The 21,546-nt window shown below is 40.2% G+C and overlaps 1 protein-coding gene across 1 annotated transcript; it reads left to right on the top strand.

Annotated features, from left to right (window-relative positions):
- Positions 1-1,198: 1,198 nt before the first annotated feature.
- On the top strand, positions 1,199-2,074 carry LOC132567322 (uncharacterized protein F54H12.2-like). Its single transcript, XM_060233004.1, has one exon. It carries the CDS (start codon positions 1,199-1,201, stop codon positions 2,072-2,074), a length of 876 nt encoding a protein of 291 aa, XP_060088987.1.
- Positions 2,075-21,546: the final 19,472 nt, after the last annotated feature.

The following is a 21,546-nucleotide window of genomic DNA, read 5'->3' as shown; positions in this document are numbered from 1 at the left end:
GTGATGAATTAGTGCTGCTGCTGGGGACTCCCCCTAACACGCTGTTCAAAAACATTCATCACGCAACGGACATTACCAAAGGGTTTAATTTTCTATACCTATATACTGATATCATAGAACACCAGCTGGTAGGGGACATAGCCGTGTCCTTTCTGCGCTGTGTTCCGATAAGAGGGAAAACTCATGATTTTGTCACAGTCATCTATGATGAGCCCCACTATGTCCCCGTCAACCAACAGCATATCGAAACGATCCACGTAGAAATAAAGATGGATCAGAATCAACCCATGTCATTCCGTTATGGCAAGATCATCGTAAGGTTGCACTTACGACCGCGGAAAAAATGGTGATTGTGAAAGATTATGGGGACCCAGTGCTGTTTAGGGGCTATTACCATTCACAGGCCGGTTACGCTCTCCCTGGATTTCATGGTGCACCCGTTATGTATGGGTCAGGAGTTGGAGGGATTTTTTGGAGGCTTTTCCGAATGGCCGTACCGCTATTTAAAAAGGGGGGGCGGACATTGTCAAGCCGCACTTGAAAACTGCAGCTCGCAATATTGCTCAAAATGTCGTGGGCCATGTGACCCATCGAGTGATGAATATCTTAAAAGAAGGGGCGGACTTAAAAGGAAATGGTCTACTACTCGTAGGGGACCCCCAGGACCCGTTAAAAGAAGCTGCGGGGGGCCCAAGAAGCAGAAGGCCCTGAGGAATTGGGGAGGAAAGAGGAAGAAGAAGACTCCTCCTCACGGGGGTCTCAAAGATGTTTTATAAGCGGGCCATGGCATTCATCCACTGCAGCTCAGAAAAGTGTGTGAAGTCAGAGCTCGATCTGTACCAGATAGCCCCGACACAAACTTGCATCGAGAAAAGCCTATATATTGAAGTCCCACCCCTATTAGCCCTTACAGGATCTGTGCCTCTAGAGTTCTACATAGCTGGTAATGGGGAAGATTACATTGATTTAATGCAAAATTACTCGAGAAGATGGCACAGACCTCCCTGCTGACACTAGAGTGGCGCTGGTGAACTACCCGATAGCATCCATATTCAGTCAGCTGGATGTGATCGTCGGAGATCGGCTGATCAGCCAGAGCAATAATTGCTACCCCTATAGGGCAATGGTTGAAACTCTGCACAATTACAGCGGGGATACCCTAGCCACACAATTTTCAGTGGGTGGTTTTTATAAGGGTATGGCTGGCCAGCACGAATCCACCATCCTGACAAACCCCGTCAACAAGGGGTTTGCCAAGAGAGCAGAACTAATGTCTGAGAGCAGGGCGATAGACCTTTTAGGGCATCTCCACACGGACCTATTTTTTCAAGAAAAACTGCTACTAAACGGAGTGGATTTGAAAAACAAACTAACCTGCAGCAGGGACATCTGCTTCATGAGCAGTGCAGGAGATGGGACACGTTTTAAGCTCCAGATGGATTCAGCCTCCCTCTTTGTGAAAAAAGTGAGGGTGTCCACGGGTGTCCGACTGGCCCATGCTGAAGCACTGATGACCTCCACAGCAAAATGCCCTGTGGACCTTGTCAGCATGAAAATGTTCAGTATCTCAGCAGGAGCCCATGTAAGCAAACAAGACAACTTGTTTTTGGGACAGCTTCCCAAAATGGTGGTCATGGCTCTGGTGGACAATGACGCTTTCAGCAGTGGCTTCACCAAAACCCCTTTCCACTTTAAAGATTACAACATTAACTTTGCAACTGTATATGTGGACGGGGAGCAGATCCCCCCCAAACCCTTCCAGCCCGACTTTGCCATGGGGAACAACGTGAAAGAATACATGAGTTTGGTGCAAATGGCGGAGAAGCATCTTCAGGATATACCGCTCCTAATAGATCGTGATGAGTTTCGGAACGGGTACACTCTGTTTGCCTTTGACCTCTCTCCCGATCAGGAATGTGCAGACCATTACTCCCTGATCAAAACTGGGAACCTGAGAGCTGAAATACGCTTTGCAGACGCACTCTTCCATACGGTGAATTTGATCATGTACGGGGTGTTTGACAACATTATCGAGATCAACCAAAACCGCAATGTGCTCTTTGACTATATGTAACATTGATACTGTCCAGCTAACACGCATCTTACTAGATAATCCTCACACCCGAAAAAGTTTCTTGAGCATCTTCCCCAGCGATCAGCTACCTGTTGAAAGGCTGTCCCAGAGGCCTGTCTCTTTAGTGGTGAACACTCATCCCCACTACCTCCCGGGAGAACACTGGCTGGAGATTTATCTCAGCGACCCCGGGACCTCCGAGTTTTTTGACTCATTCGGCAACCCACCCTCTAGCCCCCTCTTTCCACCTGTCATTGTGGACTTTTTAAACAAGAATTCTAACGAGGTGCGTTTCCAGAGGAACTGACTCCAAGGATCAACATCTAACACATGCGGACAGCACTGCCTGTTCTTTCTCCACCACCGCTGCAAAGGTGCCCACTTTCACGAGATTGTGAAGATGTATTCTCCCACCCCAAACTGAATGACAGGATGGTCATGAGTTTTGCAAAAAGCACCCTGAAGAATTCAAGGACTTTACAAAACATGTACACCCGCACCCAAACCTGTGTTTCTTGTGGTCCCCCTAATAAGAATCTGTTGGAATATTAAAATGGAGTAAGCGTGTGTATTTTGTCCATAAAATACTCAGAGCTGAAAGATTTGCGTTTACAAAAAAAAAATTATTCTTCCATAGTCAACCACGCAGGCCGTCTTTTTTTTCTTTTAGAAGAAATAAGGAGGGGTGATTTTTTTTGTTTTTTAGAAGAAATTACAGGTGTGTGCTTTAAAGCCGGAGGCTGTGAGTTTTTCAGGTCTTCCAGCATTTTTCTATCAGCCAGGGTGCCCACCACTGAAGAGGGGACGTTGAGTTCGGCCAGAGCCCTCATAAACACGTCCATGCCTTTAGGTGAGGGGGCAGAAGAGGGAGGGCGAGTCTGAGTAATAGCCTTGACCAAGTCAAGCAGATGGCTTCCAGCAACAGTAGCCCCTCTGTAAAGAAAAGTTCCCCTTTCATCCCAAGAGGCAATTTCTTTGTTTTGATCCATTTTCTTTAGCAGCACACGGGCATTGTTCCTGTTTCAATGTGGTAGATTCTCTATCACCTCTTCAAAAACTGTTGCATTTTTTTATCGACATTGGGTGTTAACTCAGTTTGCGGGAGATACAGATCCAGCTTAGTTTTCTCTTCCTCACCCATTCTGACGTGCGTGAGATATTTCTGAAGAAGAGAGGCATAGACCTTGGCCTTCTGGTATTCGGACAAATCCCCCCTCTCTAGAACCGTTTTCATCTCCTTGTCTAGAGAGTGCACAACGGCGTGCCTGATAGGTTCATTCTCAGCGGGCCGCTGAATAGTTAGATGATCTAACTGCTGTCTAGGGACCAGGTACATCTTCTCTGCATGATCCATCAGGAGGGTGTTAAAAAGCTGGTGAGCAAGGGTAGAACAAAACCCAGCAAGGACCCTATAAAGCCCCCCTGCTGTCTCACCAGTTTCTTCTTTTTTGTAAGGGGAGTCTTAGAGCTGCTCAGGGTTTTAATCAGGGACTGTTTTTTTCACAGGACAGTCTTCTGCCGCTGTGACAGGGGGATGACGCCTTTTAGCATGTTTAAAGCTATCTCCCCAATAGCCTTTATTAAATCGTTTGGAGCAGCGCACAGAATAGCATTCCTTAGATGAGGGGGTGATTTGGAGATGAGTCTCAGGAGACTTCCATTTCTTTTTAAGCATGCAGACATGCTTCCTCCGTGCCAGGCTGACTCTCCTTAAAAGCCCCGCAGAGTTGAGCATCAGCGCCTTTTAATCCCCCTGACTGTTTTTTTAATAACATAGCAGACCAGGAGGTCTGGGAGGAACATCCCTGTACAAAGTCTGTAAGATTCCAGTGTGGTCGTGTTTAAATCCACCATCAGGTAGCCAAAGGGCTTTCCCATGGCATCTTCATAAGCCTCCATAAAAAAGGCCACTTTCCCGGGGTACATCTGTCTGGCTAGAGTCGCTATTTGTAATTTATCTCGGGGGGTTTTAAATAACACCACGTACTTGGTGTTCAGATTGATGGTTCTGCTGCTCTTCCCCTGGCAGAATAGATTTTGCACGATGTACATAATACTCAGATTTCTGTGATGAATGTATTTGGTGAAAGCGTTTTCGATTTCGCCGTTATCGGAGGCACAAGCCATCATATCATCCACAACGATGAGGTTTATTTTAGTAAGAGGTAGCAATTCATCATCATTCAAATTGGAGGGCAAACCCTCTACAAACTTTATAAAAGAATAGTGTCTGAGCAATTCTTCATACAATGGTTGCCAGCATGCATAAAACCACGCAATATTTTCAGTCATGACAGAAAGCGTAGACTTTGCGTTCACAAGTAAATTTTTTATAAAATAACTTCCCGCAATTGCTGGGTCCTGCTAGGATGGCCAAGAAAGGGTGACGCCACCTTGTATCCATTTTAATAACCATAGGGCAGACTCTTAAACCCCTCCCATAGCACTCGTTTGTCATAAACCACCTTCTGAGTTTTTTTAAAAAAGTTTTGTTTTAATAACAAAGTTCTTTTTGTCTCTGACTATGCCTGGGTGACTTACCATGATCTCACCAGGCTCAGAGCCAGAAACATGTGTGAAAACCAAATCCTTCAAACGGTCAAAATGGATCTTTTCCCTATTAGAGGCATTCAGAGTAACACCCTTAACTTTCAGACATGCTTCCCTTCCTGACAGCTTGTATCCGTAAGTCTTAGCACCCGCAGAAACAAACTCCATTATATACTGCTCCGCGGGAACCTCACTCATCAGCTGACCTAGATAGCATCCTAGGGGGGGATTAGAGTTACAGGGACAGCTCACAAAAATCACGGAATCAGTATCTGAGTACAAGCACCTCTCTCCTAAACTTTTGATTAGAGCGTGGAGTTCTAATCACGTGTAACCTGTGCTGAAAGCAGCTATGAACACATTTGTGTATCTGGGAGCTGTCAAACGTTCCTTAGCGTGCTTCCAAGACACCCATGCTACATCCTCGCTGATGAAACTGCAGGCTGTGGGCTCGTAATTCTCTGAAAATATCAGCTCAAAAAAGCGGTTTGGATCTCTCACAATTTCAGTGTTTGGCAAGTTCGTTCTCTGTGCAAACTTGCCCCACAGAGAATTGAGGAAAAGCTTAGCAATCTGGCGCTTTGCGGGGTTGGGGCAGATATGCTCAGGGCAGAGAAGGACACCTTCCTTTTTGTAAAAATCAGTGATGTATTTCTCTTTATCAGCCTGTGTCACACACCAATCTGGGTAGCCGGAAGATTCCTGCTTCTGCCTGAGATGTCTTTTAATGTATTTTGCAAAAAGATGCCTGCTTTCCCCCTCAAAATGCCAAACTTCAAAGATTTTCACAACCCTGTAGCCTTTGGCCAGAGCCGAGTGCAGCTCTACAGTGACCCACGTGCCCATCAGAGCCCTCTTCTCATCGGAATGCCGACATGTTTCCTGTTGTTTTGTTTCAGCGCAGGTCCTGCATAGTGTAAAAAACAGCTTCCCACCCACCTGGGATGGCAACACAGAGAAAAAAGTCCCCTCGGGGGATAGACTTTAACCTTAGCCAACCCAAAATATTCTGTGAGAGGCACAAAATTATTTTGAATGATCTCAGGGTGGCCTAGAGGGTACACCTTTGTCGCATTCACAAACAGGTACAGACTGGTGAAATTGTAGTAGTGTATTTGCTCTCCTTCCACTCGTGCTCCCATATGCTCTCAACTTGAAACCCCATCCTTTTAAGGTCATCATACTTCTGCCTTGTAGCACAGTAAAGCAGGTCAAATGTTTCCCCTGCTATTCTGTTGATTTTGTTAGATTCATAACATTGTGGACAGCCGTGCCAATAGCAGCCGTTAAACTCAAAAGGTGTGTTCTTCCCATTCAGCACCGCAAACCCATCTAGGAAATACTTCCCAAACTTACGTTCCCTCCCCTTTAACGCATGTTGGATTTGGATCTTTTCAGAGTGCTCCAAGTAGCAGAGCCACTGAATAGAAGAAGTTGAAAACCTCTTTGTTTCCCTGTGATAGTGGTCTGGAGGAGGAATGGCCACTGACAGCGGTGTCAGAAAATTAAACCTGTACATGGCTAAACAGACCCCTGCCAATGCGAGATATTGTAGGGGGTCTATACTGAGATCGTCTGGGCTCTCATGCTCATGATTTCGGTTCGGTACAACGTACAAGCCTGTTCCAGAATGTTCACATCTTGCTGGCAATAAAAAGCTAGTTCTTTTTGGATATCAAAAGTTCTAGATTTGTTCTCCTTGTGTCATTTTAAGAAAGACACCCTTTTTCGTGCATCATCAGGTCTATCCCATAGTATTTGGGCTCTGGTAAAAGTCCCACATAAGACTGATTTTCCTCAGTGTTGAAAAAATGAGGAAAATAGCCCTTACTCTGGGAAAATTCTAGAGCTTTTGGCAGCTTAGAGAGGGCCATGGGAAGATGGTTTAATGAATCAATGAATTTTTTGTCAAGACTTTTTAAGTTCACACATATTAGCTTTCCCCCTAAGGCTACCAGTTCGGTATCCAACCTCTCCTCAATCAGCTGTTTAACAATAAAGTAAGAATCGTAAGCCTTGGAGTTATGGGCAATGAAGGTAGTATGCTTAAACTGCTTTTGTGCAGTAAATGTGTTAACAAACTGATACACACATGTTTCACCCCTAAATTCCCAAGATTTACCACTGGCTCGCCATTTTTTATCTTCCCCCCCAAGGCTTTAGCAAAAACATAATTGGGCCAGTGCACCCCTCCTATGCTGTCTTGTGTTCATTCAAAATCATAAAATATGTATTTTGACGAAACGTTGGGCTGTTTCAGAGGTTCTAAATAACACAGCCTGTGGAAATCTTCACCATCCTCCAACTTCCCACCGCATTGTCTACAGACCCTCCCATGACACTTCAAACAGGTGCGTAACGTAAGAACTGCATTTTGTACACCATGCCCTGGAGGGACATGCTGTTTCATCTTGGGCCGCCAGCTCATCATGCCTCTTAAAACAAAAGTCGCTGCTACAATACAAGCAGCAGTTGGGACATTTCTTAGGTGCTCCTAGGATCGTTTTACATTCTGCGGTGGAACACATTCTACAAAATTGAGAACAATTATGGTGATGGTTGTATAGGGTGTGACAATACCTGCAATAATTCCTAAACCAAAAAAAACTCTTAATGTGAAGAATGCCATAAAAATGATCACTATGTAAAAGCATAAAATGGGTCTCAGGATATTTTGGGGGCTGCGTTTTAAATATACTCCATCCCTTATCAGAACACAACACAACATGAATGTTCACTTCTAAATGTTCCTCAACTGTTGATATGTCACAGAGACCCACCTTTTTCTGATCAGACCATCCTAATTCACTGTGTAATTTTCTAGCTGCCTCTAACAGGATTGCGTCAGAAGGATCCCCCTCTTTTCATTACACCCATGAGCCCCGCAGTGAAGCATAGGTTGTTGTTGTAATCTGAAAAATCTATCCAAAAAGTCAGTTTTTTTCAATTATTGAACTGTAAGGGATAGACTTGATTTTACAACGAGCATCACCCCTAGGGGGCTTTGAAACAGTCACACTTAAGCGCAGTGTGTCGGTGCTGAGTATTTCTCTATTGCTTTGCAGCATATTTACCACAAACTCCAGAAACTCATCAGCGTTGAGATGGTCTTTCTTTTTCTTAAATGAAAATAATGGGTTTTGTACACCTTCCCCTTGTAGGCGCATTTGAACAAAATCTCCCTCATCTATACCACCGTTAATCTCCTCCAGAACATCCTGGATCCCCCTCGTTAGCACCTCCAAGGCCTGTGCAAAGGAGCGCACGTGTTCTAAATTTACAAAGGGAAATTCCTCGCTGGTTACCAAAGACCTAAATCTTTCATAGGGCCTCTGCCACCCCCTCACACGTTCCACATAGACTTCGGGAGGCTGTGGGGAGGCATTTGGACCCCCCAGCAGAGCCTTTACCTTCTCCACACCATCTGGGCTGTCGGAGACTTTGGGAGGTGATGGAGAGGTTGCACATCTCTCTGCTGCTCCCTCCCCAACCCCACTGGTGATAGCAGAACATGCTTCCCCATCCTCCTCTCCCCCCACCTCATCAGCTTGAACAGACATCAGGTCTGGGGAGCCCCTTACCCCTTCAGAGACATTGTTGCACAGAGCCCCCCCCCCATACTGTATAGCGCTATCAGCACACGCTGGGTACTTTGCATAATTTTTAATCAATTCGGTCTCATAGTTGTCAAACAGCTTAGAGATCTTGTTGCAGACAACATCACGAGCCTCCTTGGCTTTCTTAATAAGATTATCTTTCTCTTTCAATTGCTGAGTGAGTTTGAAAAGAGATTCAGTGAATTCCATCCGCTTTTTAGGTTGATCGCCGTCGCTTATTACGCACCCCCCTTCGTTGGTTCTTGCACTGTCAGTTTTTCTCTTTTTAGGCTTAGGCCCCTTCTGGCTGTTGGTAGACACAGAACGTTTCTTTTGAGGTGCACCATCACCCTGCAATGGCGTAGCAGCTTGTGATGTTCCAGGTACAGCGTCTAGAAAATAAAGATACATAGATGTAGACCAAAAAACACACTGTGATCATGTAAAACTGTGCAATTGTATTGGACAAAAGTACATTAAACTTGTACGAGAAGTTTTAAATGATGATTATGACGTTTAAAACTAAATTATTTTTGTTAAATATGACTCCATAAAAAACCCCTATAAGAATTGTAACCAATTGATAAAACATATGGGATATACATAAGGGGAGGGACAGTAGCTCAGTGGTAGAGCATCTGCTTGGTAAGCAGAAGGTCAATCACCAGCATCTCCAACTAAAAAGGGTCCAGGCAGGTAGGTGTGAAAAACCTCAGCTTCAGACTCTGAAGAGCCACTGCCAGTCTGAGTAGACAATACTGACTTTGATGGACCAGGGGTCTGATTCAGTATAAGGCAGCTTCATATGTTCATATATGTATGTTGGTTTATGGTAACTAATGCTGGGATAATTTTGCCAAGCAGTGGAAAAAGCTGGAAGCCTCAACTATAGAAAATACCTGAAACAGCTGAAATAGACATCATGACAGTTGTTCTAAATGTTAAACCTATGCGGGAAGAGTTGGAGAGTTGGGCTCCTTTCTATGAATGGGCCTTTTTCACAGAGTATTAAGGTGTGTCAAAATGTTATTCAAAAAACCCCTAAAATCTGTTGATAAAACCTTCTACAAGTCTCGTGCCAGCATTACAATGTTGTAAAAACTAAGCAGCTTTAAGTGTTAAAAAAATCTTTTATACACAAACCTTTACTGTAATGTCCAAATTCTAGTAACCCCCTAAAAACCTATACAGCTCTCATTAGTTTAATATAAAATGCAAAAGCTGCAGCATTACAGAGTTGTGCAGTATTGATTTTGAATCCCATACACTGTTAAAAGTGACTCTCTCTCTCTCTCTCTCTCTCTCACACACACACACACACACAGAGTGAGATCTGTTTGGCAAACAAGGCATTTCTAAAAAACCAACCATTAAAATAACATAGAGCTGATTAATTAATATTCTTACCAGGCTCCTTAAACACAGTGGCTGCCTGGGGCTGCATTTGTGCTGCTAGATCTTTCTCATCCAAAATAACCTCTGTCAAAAAACCAGATCAAATTAATTCAGAAAACTTTACATTTACATCTTTACAGCTTGTTTGTGTCATGAAAAAAAGAACCTGTAAAATTTTTATTGATTTTTAGTGTATTGATGCAATTCAATCATGCTGCTAACAGCTACTGATTCTAACTCCTACAATTCCATACACAAATCATCGCTGAGGTAATCTGAAACCAGAATAAGGTACTTGTTAAATGTCTATCTGCTGGTAGTTCTAGATCTACACAACACCCCCCCTCCCTCCTCATACCAAAATTTCTTACATTGATAATCATTGAGCTGTGTTACCATGATGCTGAAAGTTGTATGTTTACAACTGGTCTTAAAAGTTTTGCAGCATTAAAGATCCTTCACACATCGTTAATATAGTTATTTGGGGGTGGGAGGGGCAACTTGACTCTGAAAATATATCGCATGAGAACCTAATTTCCTCTGTTTTTCTTGACCCAGTCTAAGCACTTGACTTTTTAGCATAGTTTGAGGGGTCAAATACTTTTGTCTCACAATTAGCAATATATAAGATCGATCAGATTAGAAGGCTGAGATATATAAATTTCTACAGTTCTCACCATAAACTCACTGCCCCTGAGCAGTTGACCTTTTAGGACAGTTTGTGGGGTTAAATATTTTTGTCTCACAATTAGCAATTTATAAGATCGATCGACTTAGAAGGTGGGAAAGGATACCTTGGGAGAGACCAGTTTCCCAGACATGATTCTGTGAGAACTCATTTGCAAGGTTGTGCATTTTGTTTTGACAGCCAGAGCTAATTCTCCAGCCCTGGAGACTGGCAAGCTCCCTGTGTGCATGCAGAGAACAGTGGCAGTTTTCATTCCCCCTACATGAAGAAGATTCAGTCTTTATCCCCAACAATGAAGACAGGGATGGGTTTTAATGTTAATAAGAAACTGTAGGTGTTTGCAATTAATAATTAGCGGGGCAGTGTTATTAGAATGGGTTGCAGAACTAGTCATGAATGTCTTTGCAACAGTTTCCCCCGTAAAACACACTGAGAACATAAGAGCATAAGAGAAGCCGTGTTGGATCAGGCCTATGGCCCATCAACTTGTATTTGTAGCTGGGATTCTTGGTCCCTATGTGCATTATTTTGCACTTGGTCACGTTGAACCTCATCTGCCACGTTGTCGCCCCACTCACCCAGCCTCAACAGACCCCTTTGGAGTGCCTCGCAATCCTCTCTGGTTCTCACCACCCTGAACAATTTAGTGTCAACAGCAAACCTGGCCACTTTGCTACTTACTCCCGACTCCGGATCATTAATGAACAAGTTAAAGAGCATGAGTTGTATCGACATGCAACCTGATGCAACCTGATGTTAAAGGGACGTGTTACACGTATAAGGTTAGCCGTGCTCAGTTTTAAAGCCATCATTTTATCTGTTGGGTATCTCTCCTCTCCAAACTATGGCCGCTTAGAAACGTTGCATCTCCACAATTCTCTAAATAACGTCTGTGTTGTAAAACATGCTTTCCCCCAAACAATATGAAGTCTGCTACATCAGTGGCTGACCTTCCTTTCCCCTTTTAGGAAACAGCCAGCATTCCTTGGGGGGGATCCCTAGCCGCCCCCTTGGGGACTGTTGCGTCACTCCCCATAAGAAAACATACCAAGTTCATTTTTGTGTGTGCGTGTGCATGTGTGGGCAGGGCAGCTGTCACTTTGGAATGCGGCTTGATGATGATAGGTACCCCCTATCTACTACTTTAAAGGTACTACTAATAAAACAAAAAAATCTATTTTTCTTTCTTTTAAGACTTAATCATTATCAAAAATTGTCCAATGCCCTTTTTTCTTTCCACTCTTTTTCTATATAACTTCTGAACTTCTTCCACTCCAACTTAAAAGTTTCTAAATTATAGTCTTTTAAAATTCTTGTCAATTTGTCCATTTCACTCCATATTATAACTTTTAAGATCTAATCCCAATTCTCTGGTATTCTCTCTTGCTTCCACAACTGCGCATACAATGTCCTAGCAGCTGAGAGCAAGTACCAAATTATAGTTCTATCTTCTTTTAGAAATTTTTCCATATATAATACCAACAGAAAAGTCTCTGCAACTTTCTTGATTTCATATCCCAAGATCCTAGATATTTCTTGTTGAATCATCTGCCAATATTTTTTTGCTCTTTCACAAGTCCACCACATGTGGTAAAAAGAACCTTCATGTTTTTTACACTTCCAACGTCTATCTGGCATCTTATTGTTCATCTTGCCAACTTTTTAGGAGTTATATACCATCTATACATCATTTTAAAACAGTTCTCTTTAATACTAGGACATGTTTAAAGCTTTATAGAATTCTTCCAAAGATATTCCCAAGTTTCCATCTGTATTTCTTTATTTACATTAATTGCCCACAATCATTTGAGATTTCACTACTTCTTCTTCTGTAGACCATTTCAAAAGCAGTTTATATAGTTTTGAAATTAATTTTTCATTATCTCGAAGCAGAACTATTTCCATTTCTGTTTGTTCTTTTCTTATTCCTTCAGTTTTGATATCTTTTTCCACCAAGCTCTTTATTTGTTGCATTTGAAACCAATCATATTTATTATTCAACTCTTTCACAGTTTTCAGCTCTATTTTACCGCCTTGTATTTTTAATAGCTGATTATATGACAACCACTTTTCTTCACCCACTTCAGCTGTTATTTTTATCACTTCTGCTGGCACTATCCATAACGGTTTTCTCTCATCCCCATATTTCTTATATTTCATCCACATATTCAACAAATTATTTCTTATATAATGGTGAGAGAAAAAACCATCCATCTTTTTCCCCCATAGTACATATAAGTGTGCCAGCAGAATTTATTTCCATGGCCTTTCAACGCCAAAAGTTTTCTGTTTAGTAGCATCACCCATTCTTTTATCCACACTTAGGTAGACTGCTTCATGATATAGTTTTAAATCTGGTAATTGGAATCCTCCTCTCTCTTTTGCATCTGTTAAAATTTTCATTTTAATTCTCGGTTTCTTCCCAGCTTTCACAAATTCTGAGATCTTCCTCTGCCATCTGTTAAACTGTTTGCTGTCCTTCACAATTGGAATAGTTTGAAATAGATACATTATTCTTGGTAAAATATTCATTTTAATTGCAGTTATTCTTCCCAGTAATGACAAATTAAGTTTATTCCATTTTATCATATTTTCATCCATTTTACGCCATAGCTTCTCATAATTATTTTTAAACAAATCAATATTCTTCATTGTTATCTCCACACCCAAATATTTTACCTTCGAAGTAACTTCACAACCCGTTAGTTTTGTAACTCCTTTTGTTTACTTACTTACATATTTTTACATAAAATTTTTGATTTTTCTTTATATAAAATCCCGTCAGTTCTCCATATTCTTGTATTTTAGCTAACAGCAAAGGTGTTACTTGAGTGGGGTTATCATTTGTAAACATTATATCATCTGCAAATGCTCTCTGTTTATAAGTAAATCCTTTTATTTTTAATCCTTCTATTTCTTTGTCTTCTTGAATTTGCATCAGTAAGATTTCAAGTGTCATTATAAACAACAATGGAGAGAGCGGACACCCTTGTCTTGTACCTTTACTAAATATCATATCTTCTGTAAGGTCTGCATTTACACATAGCTTTGCACATTGTTCAGTATATATTGCTTTTATCATCCTTACAAAGTGTCCTCCCAACTCCATTTTCTCCATAACTGCAAACATAAAGTCCCAATTTAGATTATCAAATGCTTTCTCTGCATCCACAAAGCATAATGCTACTTCCTTTTCTGGATGTCTTTCATAATACGCTACAATATTTACAACAGTCCTAATATTGTCTCTTATCTGTCTTTTGGGAAGAAACCCCGCTTGATCTTCCTTTATAAAATTTATCAAATATTGCTTAAGTCGTTCTGCCAGTATTCTTGTGTATATTTTATAATCATTATTCAATAATGAAATTGGTCTATAATTTTTTTTTTAAATTCGTGACATCTCTATCTTCTTTTGGGATTAACGAAATCACTGCTTCTTTCCATGTATTTGGTATTTTACCTTTTAATCTTATCATGTTCATCAATTTTTGGAGTTTCAGTATTAATTCCTCTTTAAAGGTTTTAAAAAACTTAGCTGTATATCCATTTGGCCCAGGTGCCTTTCCAAATTTCATTGCATTGATTGCTGCTTCAGTCTCTATTCTTTCAATTGGCGCATTCAAAACTTCTTTCTATTTTCTGTTAAGGGTGCTATTTTAATATTTTGTAAATACAGTTCCATCTTTTCTTTCTTTATTTTAACACCCTTAAATAATTTAGCATAATATTTAAAAAAATTCTCTTTTTATTCCTTCTTGATCCACCATTTCTCTTCCATCAGCCACAATCTTACTAATAATTTTACTTTCTCTCTTTTTTTTCAATTGCCAGGCCAGGTATTTTCCAGGTTTATTTGCTCCCTCAAAAGACTTTTGCTGTAATTTTTTCAAATTCCATTCCAGTTCTTTATTTAACAAATGTCTCATTTGTGTTTGCAATATTGTAATCTCCCTCATAATTCTTTTTTTCCCCTGGTCTTTTCTTTAATTCGCTTTCTTTTTTCTTTATTTCATTTTGAATGTCCAACATCTGTTTATCTTTTGGCTATCAATATTCCTCACATTACTGCCTTATAGGCAACCCACACCGTCTGGAATTCAATATCTTCTCTGTCGTTTTCTTGGAAGAAAGCTTTGGCCTCGTTTTCTAGAGATGTCACTATTTCTTTTCTGCAATAAATCTTTGTTTAACCTCCATCTTCTTGATTTTTTCAATGAATTTGTAATCCACATTATTGGGTTATGATCAGCTTCTATTTTAGGCAAAATCTCAGTTTTCTTTGTTATAAGACTCTAATCTTTAGTGCCCGCAACATGTCAATTCTAGAGAAAGAATTATGTCTTGCTGAAAAAAAAGGGTATAGTCTCGTACTTCAGGATTAAATTTCCTCCATATATCTTCCAAATTTTCTTGTTTAACCAATTCAAAAAAAGATTTTGGCAATTATCCTTCTTTATTATTCTTTTTTTGTCCAGATCTATCCAATACATTCTGAATTGTTCCATTAACATCCCCCATTATCAAAACTTGATCATATGTCAGTTCATCTAGTTGTTGTGTAATATCTTTAAAAAATACATCCTTTGCCCCATTTGGTGCATACAGTCCCAATAACAACATTTTTTTCCCATTCAACGTTATTTCTATTGCTACAAATCTTCCATTTTTCTTGTTAAATACTAATTTCAGATCCAATTCCTGTTTAACATAAAAAATCACTCCCCTTTTCTTCTGCTCAGCCAAGGAATGAAATTCTAATCCCAATTGTTTATTCCATAAAAATTTATAATCCTTTTGCTTGATATGTACTTCTTGTAGACAAACTATATTACAATTTTGCTTTTTAATCCAATGAAATGTTGCCCTTCTTTTTTTGTGGTGAATTTAGTCCATTTACATTCCAAGATAATAATTTGCAATCCATCATGGTGCAAATTCTTTATTTTCTTCATAAAATCTACGCAGTTCCTGTTCATTTGTAATTGTAATACTTTTCCCCTGAAGTTCAAAGCTCAAACCTTCACGTATTATCCATCTATACCTCATTTCATTGTCCCGCAATTTCTCTGTCAATTTTTTGTATGTTCTTCTGTCATTTATCACTTGCCTTGGTTACTCCTTCATGATTCTTACTCTGCTGCCTGCCACTATCAATGTCTTTTCAAAATTTTTGTTCATGATCTTTCCCACCATTTCCTTTGTCATATATCTTATGACCACATCTCTTGGTAGATTATTTTTTTTGGCATAAAGTGAGTTCACTCTATACATATAGTCATACATATTTCTAGACCCTTTAGGATCTTCCTCCAAAAATTCTGCAATTATCTTTATTATATATTCTTTCAGGTCACTTTCTTCCTTTTCAGGTATTCCTCTCAGACGTATCTGAGTCTCCATCAATTTGCAGTCATGGATTGCCATTTTTTCTTGTATTTTCAACAAGGTGGAATCATGTACTTTCATTCTCCCTTCTATCTCCTGCACTTTCTTAGATGGTTCCTCAGTCTCATTTCTGAGATCTTCAATATCTTTTTTAATCTCTTCTATGATTTCTTTCTTAGAGGAAGTTATCCTCTCTTTCATACCTTTCATCATTCTTGCCTCCAGGGCCTCTAATTGTTCCTGCATTTTCTCCAAAGAAGTAGCCCTTGTACGGGTTTGCTTATACTCTGACATTTAAAAACTCCGAAAATTTTGTTCTCACCAATTTAAAATTTAACTATCAGGTTCAAAAGATTAGAGCTTGCTTTTTCCAACAAGCCTAATTTTGTCCTCAGAGCCTCCTAGGCTGAGTTATTAATTTTTAAAGTTTTTATTTCTTTCAAAATGGCGGTCACAACTTTCTACTTCCCTTTAAAAATTTCTTTTTTCCTTTAAAAACTTTTAAAGTCTATCATTAACAATAATGTCCAATAATATTTATCTTTTCACCTCTATTATTTCCAACAATTTTTAATGACCCGAACACCTTAAAAATATTATTTTAATTTGACCTCCTTGTAATGGCCGCCGATGTTTTTCTATGGTATTATAATCCTAGAGTAGGCTTTTCATCTGATACTTCCTGCTTTACTTGCCACCAAATCCCGTTTTCACTGGTAGAGAGATCTCACGATACTTGACGTACTTCCTGTGTTGACTGTATATGCTGCAGGTCTGTGACGATGGTGCTCTTTTTTCAAAACCACAAGTAGACCAAACAATAAATTCCTTCTCACTTTTTAGCACTATCCTTTAAATTTAAAAAAGTCCAAATTTCACCTCTTCATCCCTTCTTCTTTCAAGCTTTCTAGATTTCCATTTCCCACCTTCTGAATTTATTCTATTGAACATTAAATAGTCCCGGAATGAAAGATAATGATCTGTACCTTTTCTGCGAGTTATCCAGATCCACACCAGTCTTGTATAGCTTTAGATGTTTAGTAATGTCCAAGAAGGTTAGGATTCTGTCAAGTTTATGTCAAATAAATGACTGTAAACTTCTGCAGATGATGAAAATGCAACTCTTCTCTGGAGACCCCTCAAAGCCTCAAAGGAGCCCCCTCCGGGACTCCCTTTTGGCCAAGGTAAATCTCCTCAAAGTTTTCTGTGCATATCTTGGACTAATTTCTGACTGAGAAAGGTAGGCAGTAGGCATTAGTTTGCCTTCCACTACCCCGAACAGAAGTTCCAGCCTGCTCCCTTAATGAGAAGCAGCTCAACTCGGCATTTTCCTACCCTGGAAGTCCCCCTTTACTCCATGACTCTCGAGCTTACTAATGAGCTTTTGATGAGAAACTTTATCAAAAGCTTTCTGGAAGTCAAGGTAAACAACATATCTTGGGTCCCCTTTATCTACATGTTTGCTCACCCTCTCAAAGAACTGTAACAGGTTAGTAATGCAAGATCTTCCTTTACAGAACCTCAATAACTTGTGTTCTTCCTCAATAACTTGTGTTCATCGATGTGCCTACTCATTCTGTCTTTGATTTATGGATTCTACCAACTTTCCCGGTATTGACGTCAGACTGACTGGCCTGTAATTTCCAAGATCTTTTCTGGAACCCATTTTAAAGATGAGGGTGACATTTGCTACCTTCCAGTCCTCAGGAATGGAGGCAGATTTCAATTAAAGATTACATATTTTTATCAGGAGATCCACAAGTTCACCTTTGAGTTCTTTCAGAACTCTTGGATGTATGTCATCTGGACCTGGTGACTTATTAGTTTTTAATTTGTTTGCCAGTTGTAGGACCTCCTCTCTTGTCACCTCAATCTGACTCAGGTCTTTCTACACCCCTTCCAAAATTAGCGGTTCTGGAGTGGGCAACACTTCTCATCTTCCACAGTGAAGATGGAGGCAAAAAATGCATTCAGCTTCTCAGCCATTTCCCTATCCTCCTTCACTAATCCTTTTACCCCTTGGTCATCCAAGGGCCCCACTGCTTCCCTGGCTGGTTTCCTGCTTCTAATATATTTGAAGAAATTTTTATTGTTGGTCTTTATGTTTTTTGCAATATGCTCCTCATAGTCCCTTTTTGCCTGCCTGAGCACAGTCTTGCATTTGATTTGCCACAACCTGTGTTCTCTTTTATTAATCTCACTTGGACTAGCTTTCCACCACTTAAAGGAATCCTTCTTACCTTTTACAGCTTCCATAACTTTGTTAACCATGTATGCCTTTTCTTATACCTGTGTGCCTTTCTTAACTTGTGGTATATATTTTATCTGAGTTTCTAGGATCATTGGGACTGCAATCCTCCACTGCCCAGTTTGCTGGCGGCAAAGCCCCACCCCAAAGAGGTCCATCATTCATCAACATGGTTGGTGTGATAATGTTACATGGAAGTAATGTCATTGCACCTGGAACATGGTGTGCCAATGCTCCAGGACAATCAATCCTAACAACCCTATGAAGGAGAGTAGAATGGTAGGGTGAAAATTAATGGTTTAGCATTTAGATTCATTCAGTTTATTGTTACACTCATTGAGCAGAACATTTTAGTAATCTAAAACAACCTTTAAAGTACCTTATAAAAAGTCCCACAAAGAATCTACGTTAAAATTTGATGACTTGAGGGTTATAACAGTAAAAAAAGAATTTAAAAGATTATTATTTAACCTTTTAAATCATTTTTAAAAGTCATTTTAAAATTTGTTAAAAGATTTACAATTTGGCCTATTTGTCTCACCTTTTGCATTCTTTATAAACCTGGAAACAGAAACTAGCCACCTGTCTTGCTGTTTGGTGCTTCCTATCTGACAGAAGATAATCTAATTTGAGTTTATTTGATCTGCCAGGGAATCTTTCCAACAGTGGGCTGATAATTTCCCTTCAGCTCGCCGCTGAAAAGAACAATTTAAAAAATATATGCTCCAGATAATCTATTTCAGGCTGGGAACAGGAACAGAGCCTAAGTACATAAGGAGTCCCTTTATACCTCCCCTCTACTACCGCAGATGGCAGGGCCATACTCCTAGCTAAAGTAAAGGCCCTTCTAGTGCTGTGAGATTCAAGAAAATATAGGTAGGGGGCGGGAGCAATTATGTATCTACTGTTTGCTGAAGAAAAACAGTCTGGGGAACTGAGAATATCTGTCTTTCTATATCTAGCACTCTGCTTGATTTAGATTTAATATGCATGAAGTTTGCTCTTATGTTTACAAATTTTTGTTTCAAGTATACTTACAAGGTTTAGTGGTTTGTTATCAAGGTTGGCACGTGGGAGTTGGTGAATTAGGCAACCGTCTGGGGGACATTACTTGCATTGGGGGAGCTCCCCCAATCCCTCAAAGCCCAGAAAGAACCGGCCTTCTCCTGCCTAGCACACTCCAAACTTGGAGCACACTCGGCAGGAGGTGTGCCGGGCCTGTTTGTGTTTCATCTCTCCACTATCCAGTGTGGTTCTAAAGATCTGGAATTTCATTTTATTCACTTCAGCACTGCCTGTTTATCTGTTTATATTATTTTCTGTAACTGCCTGCATCATTCATGGCTTTTTCATGTGTATTTCTGTATAATGGATCTGATTCAGTTTGCACTTTGCAATTTGCTTGTGTAGTGTATTGAGCAGCAATGCCTTCCAATAAACTGCTTAATTTGTATCAGTAACACCTTGGAGTCTGCATCTTCCAACTGACAGCTCATTGAAACTGACCAGGGTGAGAATCTTTAAAAAACAAGAGGCCTCTTACCTAAGGGTCCTGATTAACAGCCCTCATGCCTCATCAGCCAAAGTGGTTTTTCCCAGCCAACCTTTCCTGCCATGAATACAGAGCAGTTTGGCTAGTGGCTAGAGGGATCGCAGGGCAAGAAATGACTGTTCTAATATTGGTGTTTGCACACATGCAAGTCATGATGATGTTGTACTGAGTGCTGAACCTGCATGTGTAGATTTGTCCATATAGAATTGGGGCATCACAGAGGCCTAATCCCATATAATCTTCAAAACGAGATCATTAAAGAAGGATTTTAGGGAGGTTTTTAGCCTGTTGCTGTCATTTTGCTGGGAAAAAATGTTTAAGATTCCCAAGACTAAATGTGGTTTACTCAAAAATCCCCCATAGGAAAAGGGATGATTTCAATAAGTGGCTTTGACCTGTTTTGTCAGGAAAATGCAAACAAAAAGTGTCACAGGAAGTTAACATTGCAAAACACCACTGATCTTTTCATTGCAAAATGACAATCAAAATGAAAAATCTCATGTGACAGGTCAGGATGTCTTCAGGCTGATGTTCCTTCTACTGGGTCATCTCACCTATTCTTCCTGGCCTCTTCATGCCTGTATTACTTGTCTAAAATACTTACATAAAGCCCTAGGATGGTAGGGCTTGTCAATGGAAACAAACAGCTGAAAGCAAATCCTGCCAGTGGACCAGGCAAGCAGGCAGGCAGACAGAGCATGTCTAAAATCATGCAGCTCCTCCAATCATTGTAAAGGATGGGAGATATAATGGAAAGCTTTAAGGAACTGGAAAATTACTTCAAAGGAAAACATTATACAAGAGTTCAGAGATATGAGCAAGTGACCATGCCATCCTAGGCAGTTGGCCATTTGTAAGTTCATCAAAGCAGAGTTATAACTTTCTAGATCCATTGAAGTCAATGGTGTGGAAGGGTGTAACTGCACTGTAAGTCATAGTGGATGGACATACTATCCTGGTGAATGCTATAAACTCAAATCAGAATCAGATGCCTTTTAACATTAGTGAATGAACTATTTACTTCCATAAGTGAGGGACCTAGAAATGGCTCTAAGATACTGTAGCAACCCATGGAGGGATAGATAGAACAAATGTCTTCTTGTATTGTAACAGAACAAGTCAGTAATTGTGGGCGGACCATGAAAAAGAAGTGAACTGACCATGTGAATTACAGCACTTTAACACAAATTTACGAAAGAAGCAAGCAGAGGAGTGTTTGCCTACCAAGGAAGTGAGTCATCTGTATTCACTCATAGAGAAAGTAGTAGAAATAAGTGTCATAGTTCTCACTTCGTGTGTGAGTGTGTGCGTGTGTGCATGTGCGTGTGTTTGTGCTCCCATGTTTGGAAGTCACAGTGACTACAGTGACTACTGGCGATTTCTGCTGGGGCATGGAGGACATTCAGAGAATAACAACAACAACAACAGCAACAACAACAACAACAACAACAACAACAACAACAACAATAATAATAATAATAATAATAATAATAATAATAATAATAATAATTTATTTATTTATATCCCGCCCTCCCCACTGAAGTGGGCTCAGGGCGGCTAACAACATATTCATATAATTATACAAAGGTTTAAAATCATATTAGTCTTAAAACATTCCAATTTAAAACAAATACAAATACAAATTTGTGATGATAGCCAGAAGTGGCTTGATAGCCTTCCTCTGTCTCCCAGCTGCTGGTATTCCAAGGAGGTCTCCCATCCAAGTACTTACCAGGGCTTGCACTGCTTAGCTTCCAAAATCTGACAAAATCAGGTTTGCCTGGACTATCCAGGTCAGGGCAGCAGCATAGTTCTCCATACATTTCAGTACACTAAAGTCAAATTGCAGTCAGGTGTGTCAGGAAAAGGAAGCAGTCTTTCAACATTGTCCTTCCAGTTGGTGTTTATATCAGAAAATGAGGGGTGATGTGCTTACGCCACATCTCAGAGCCAAAAGAAACATGTTAAAAATGTACTCTATATTCTTTCTAAGGCTGTCCCCTTTTGAAGTTCAGGTGTGGAATCATATGTGTAAATACCCTGCATGCTGCCAGC

This window comes from Heteronotia binoei, chromosome 2 (genome assembly GCF_032191835.1).
Source record: "Heteronotia binoei isolate CCM8104 ecotype False Entrance Well chromosome 2, APGP_CSIRO_Hbin_v1, whole genome shotgun sequence".
In the NCBI taxonomy this organism is placed as follows: Eukaryota; Metazoa; Chordata; class Lepidosauria; order Squamata; family Gekkonidae; genus Heteronotia; species Heteronotia binoei.
Note: the sequence above shows the minus strand (reverse complement) of the source record. Positions and strands in the feature narration are given on the sequence as shown.

What these genes read in the sequence shown, in the direction of transcription:
- LOC132567322 (XM_060233004.1), top strand. Translation starts at nt 1,199, where the DNA reads ATGGCTGGCCAGCACGAATCCACCATCCTGACAAACCCCGTCAACAAG.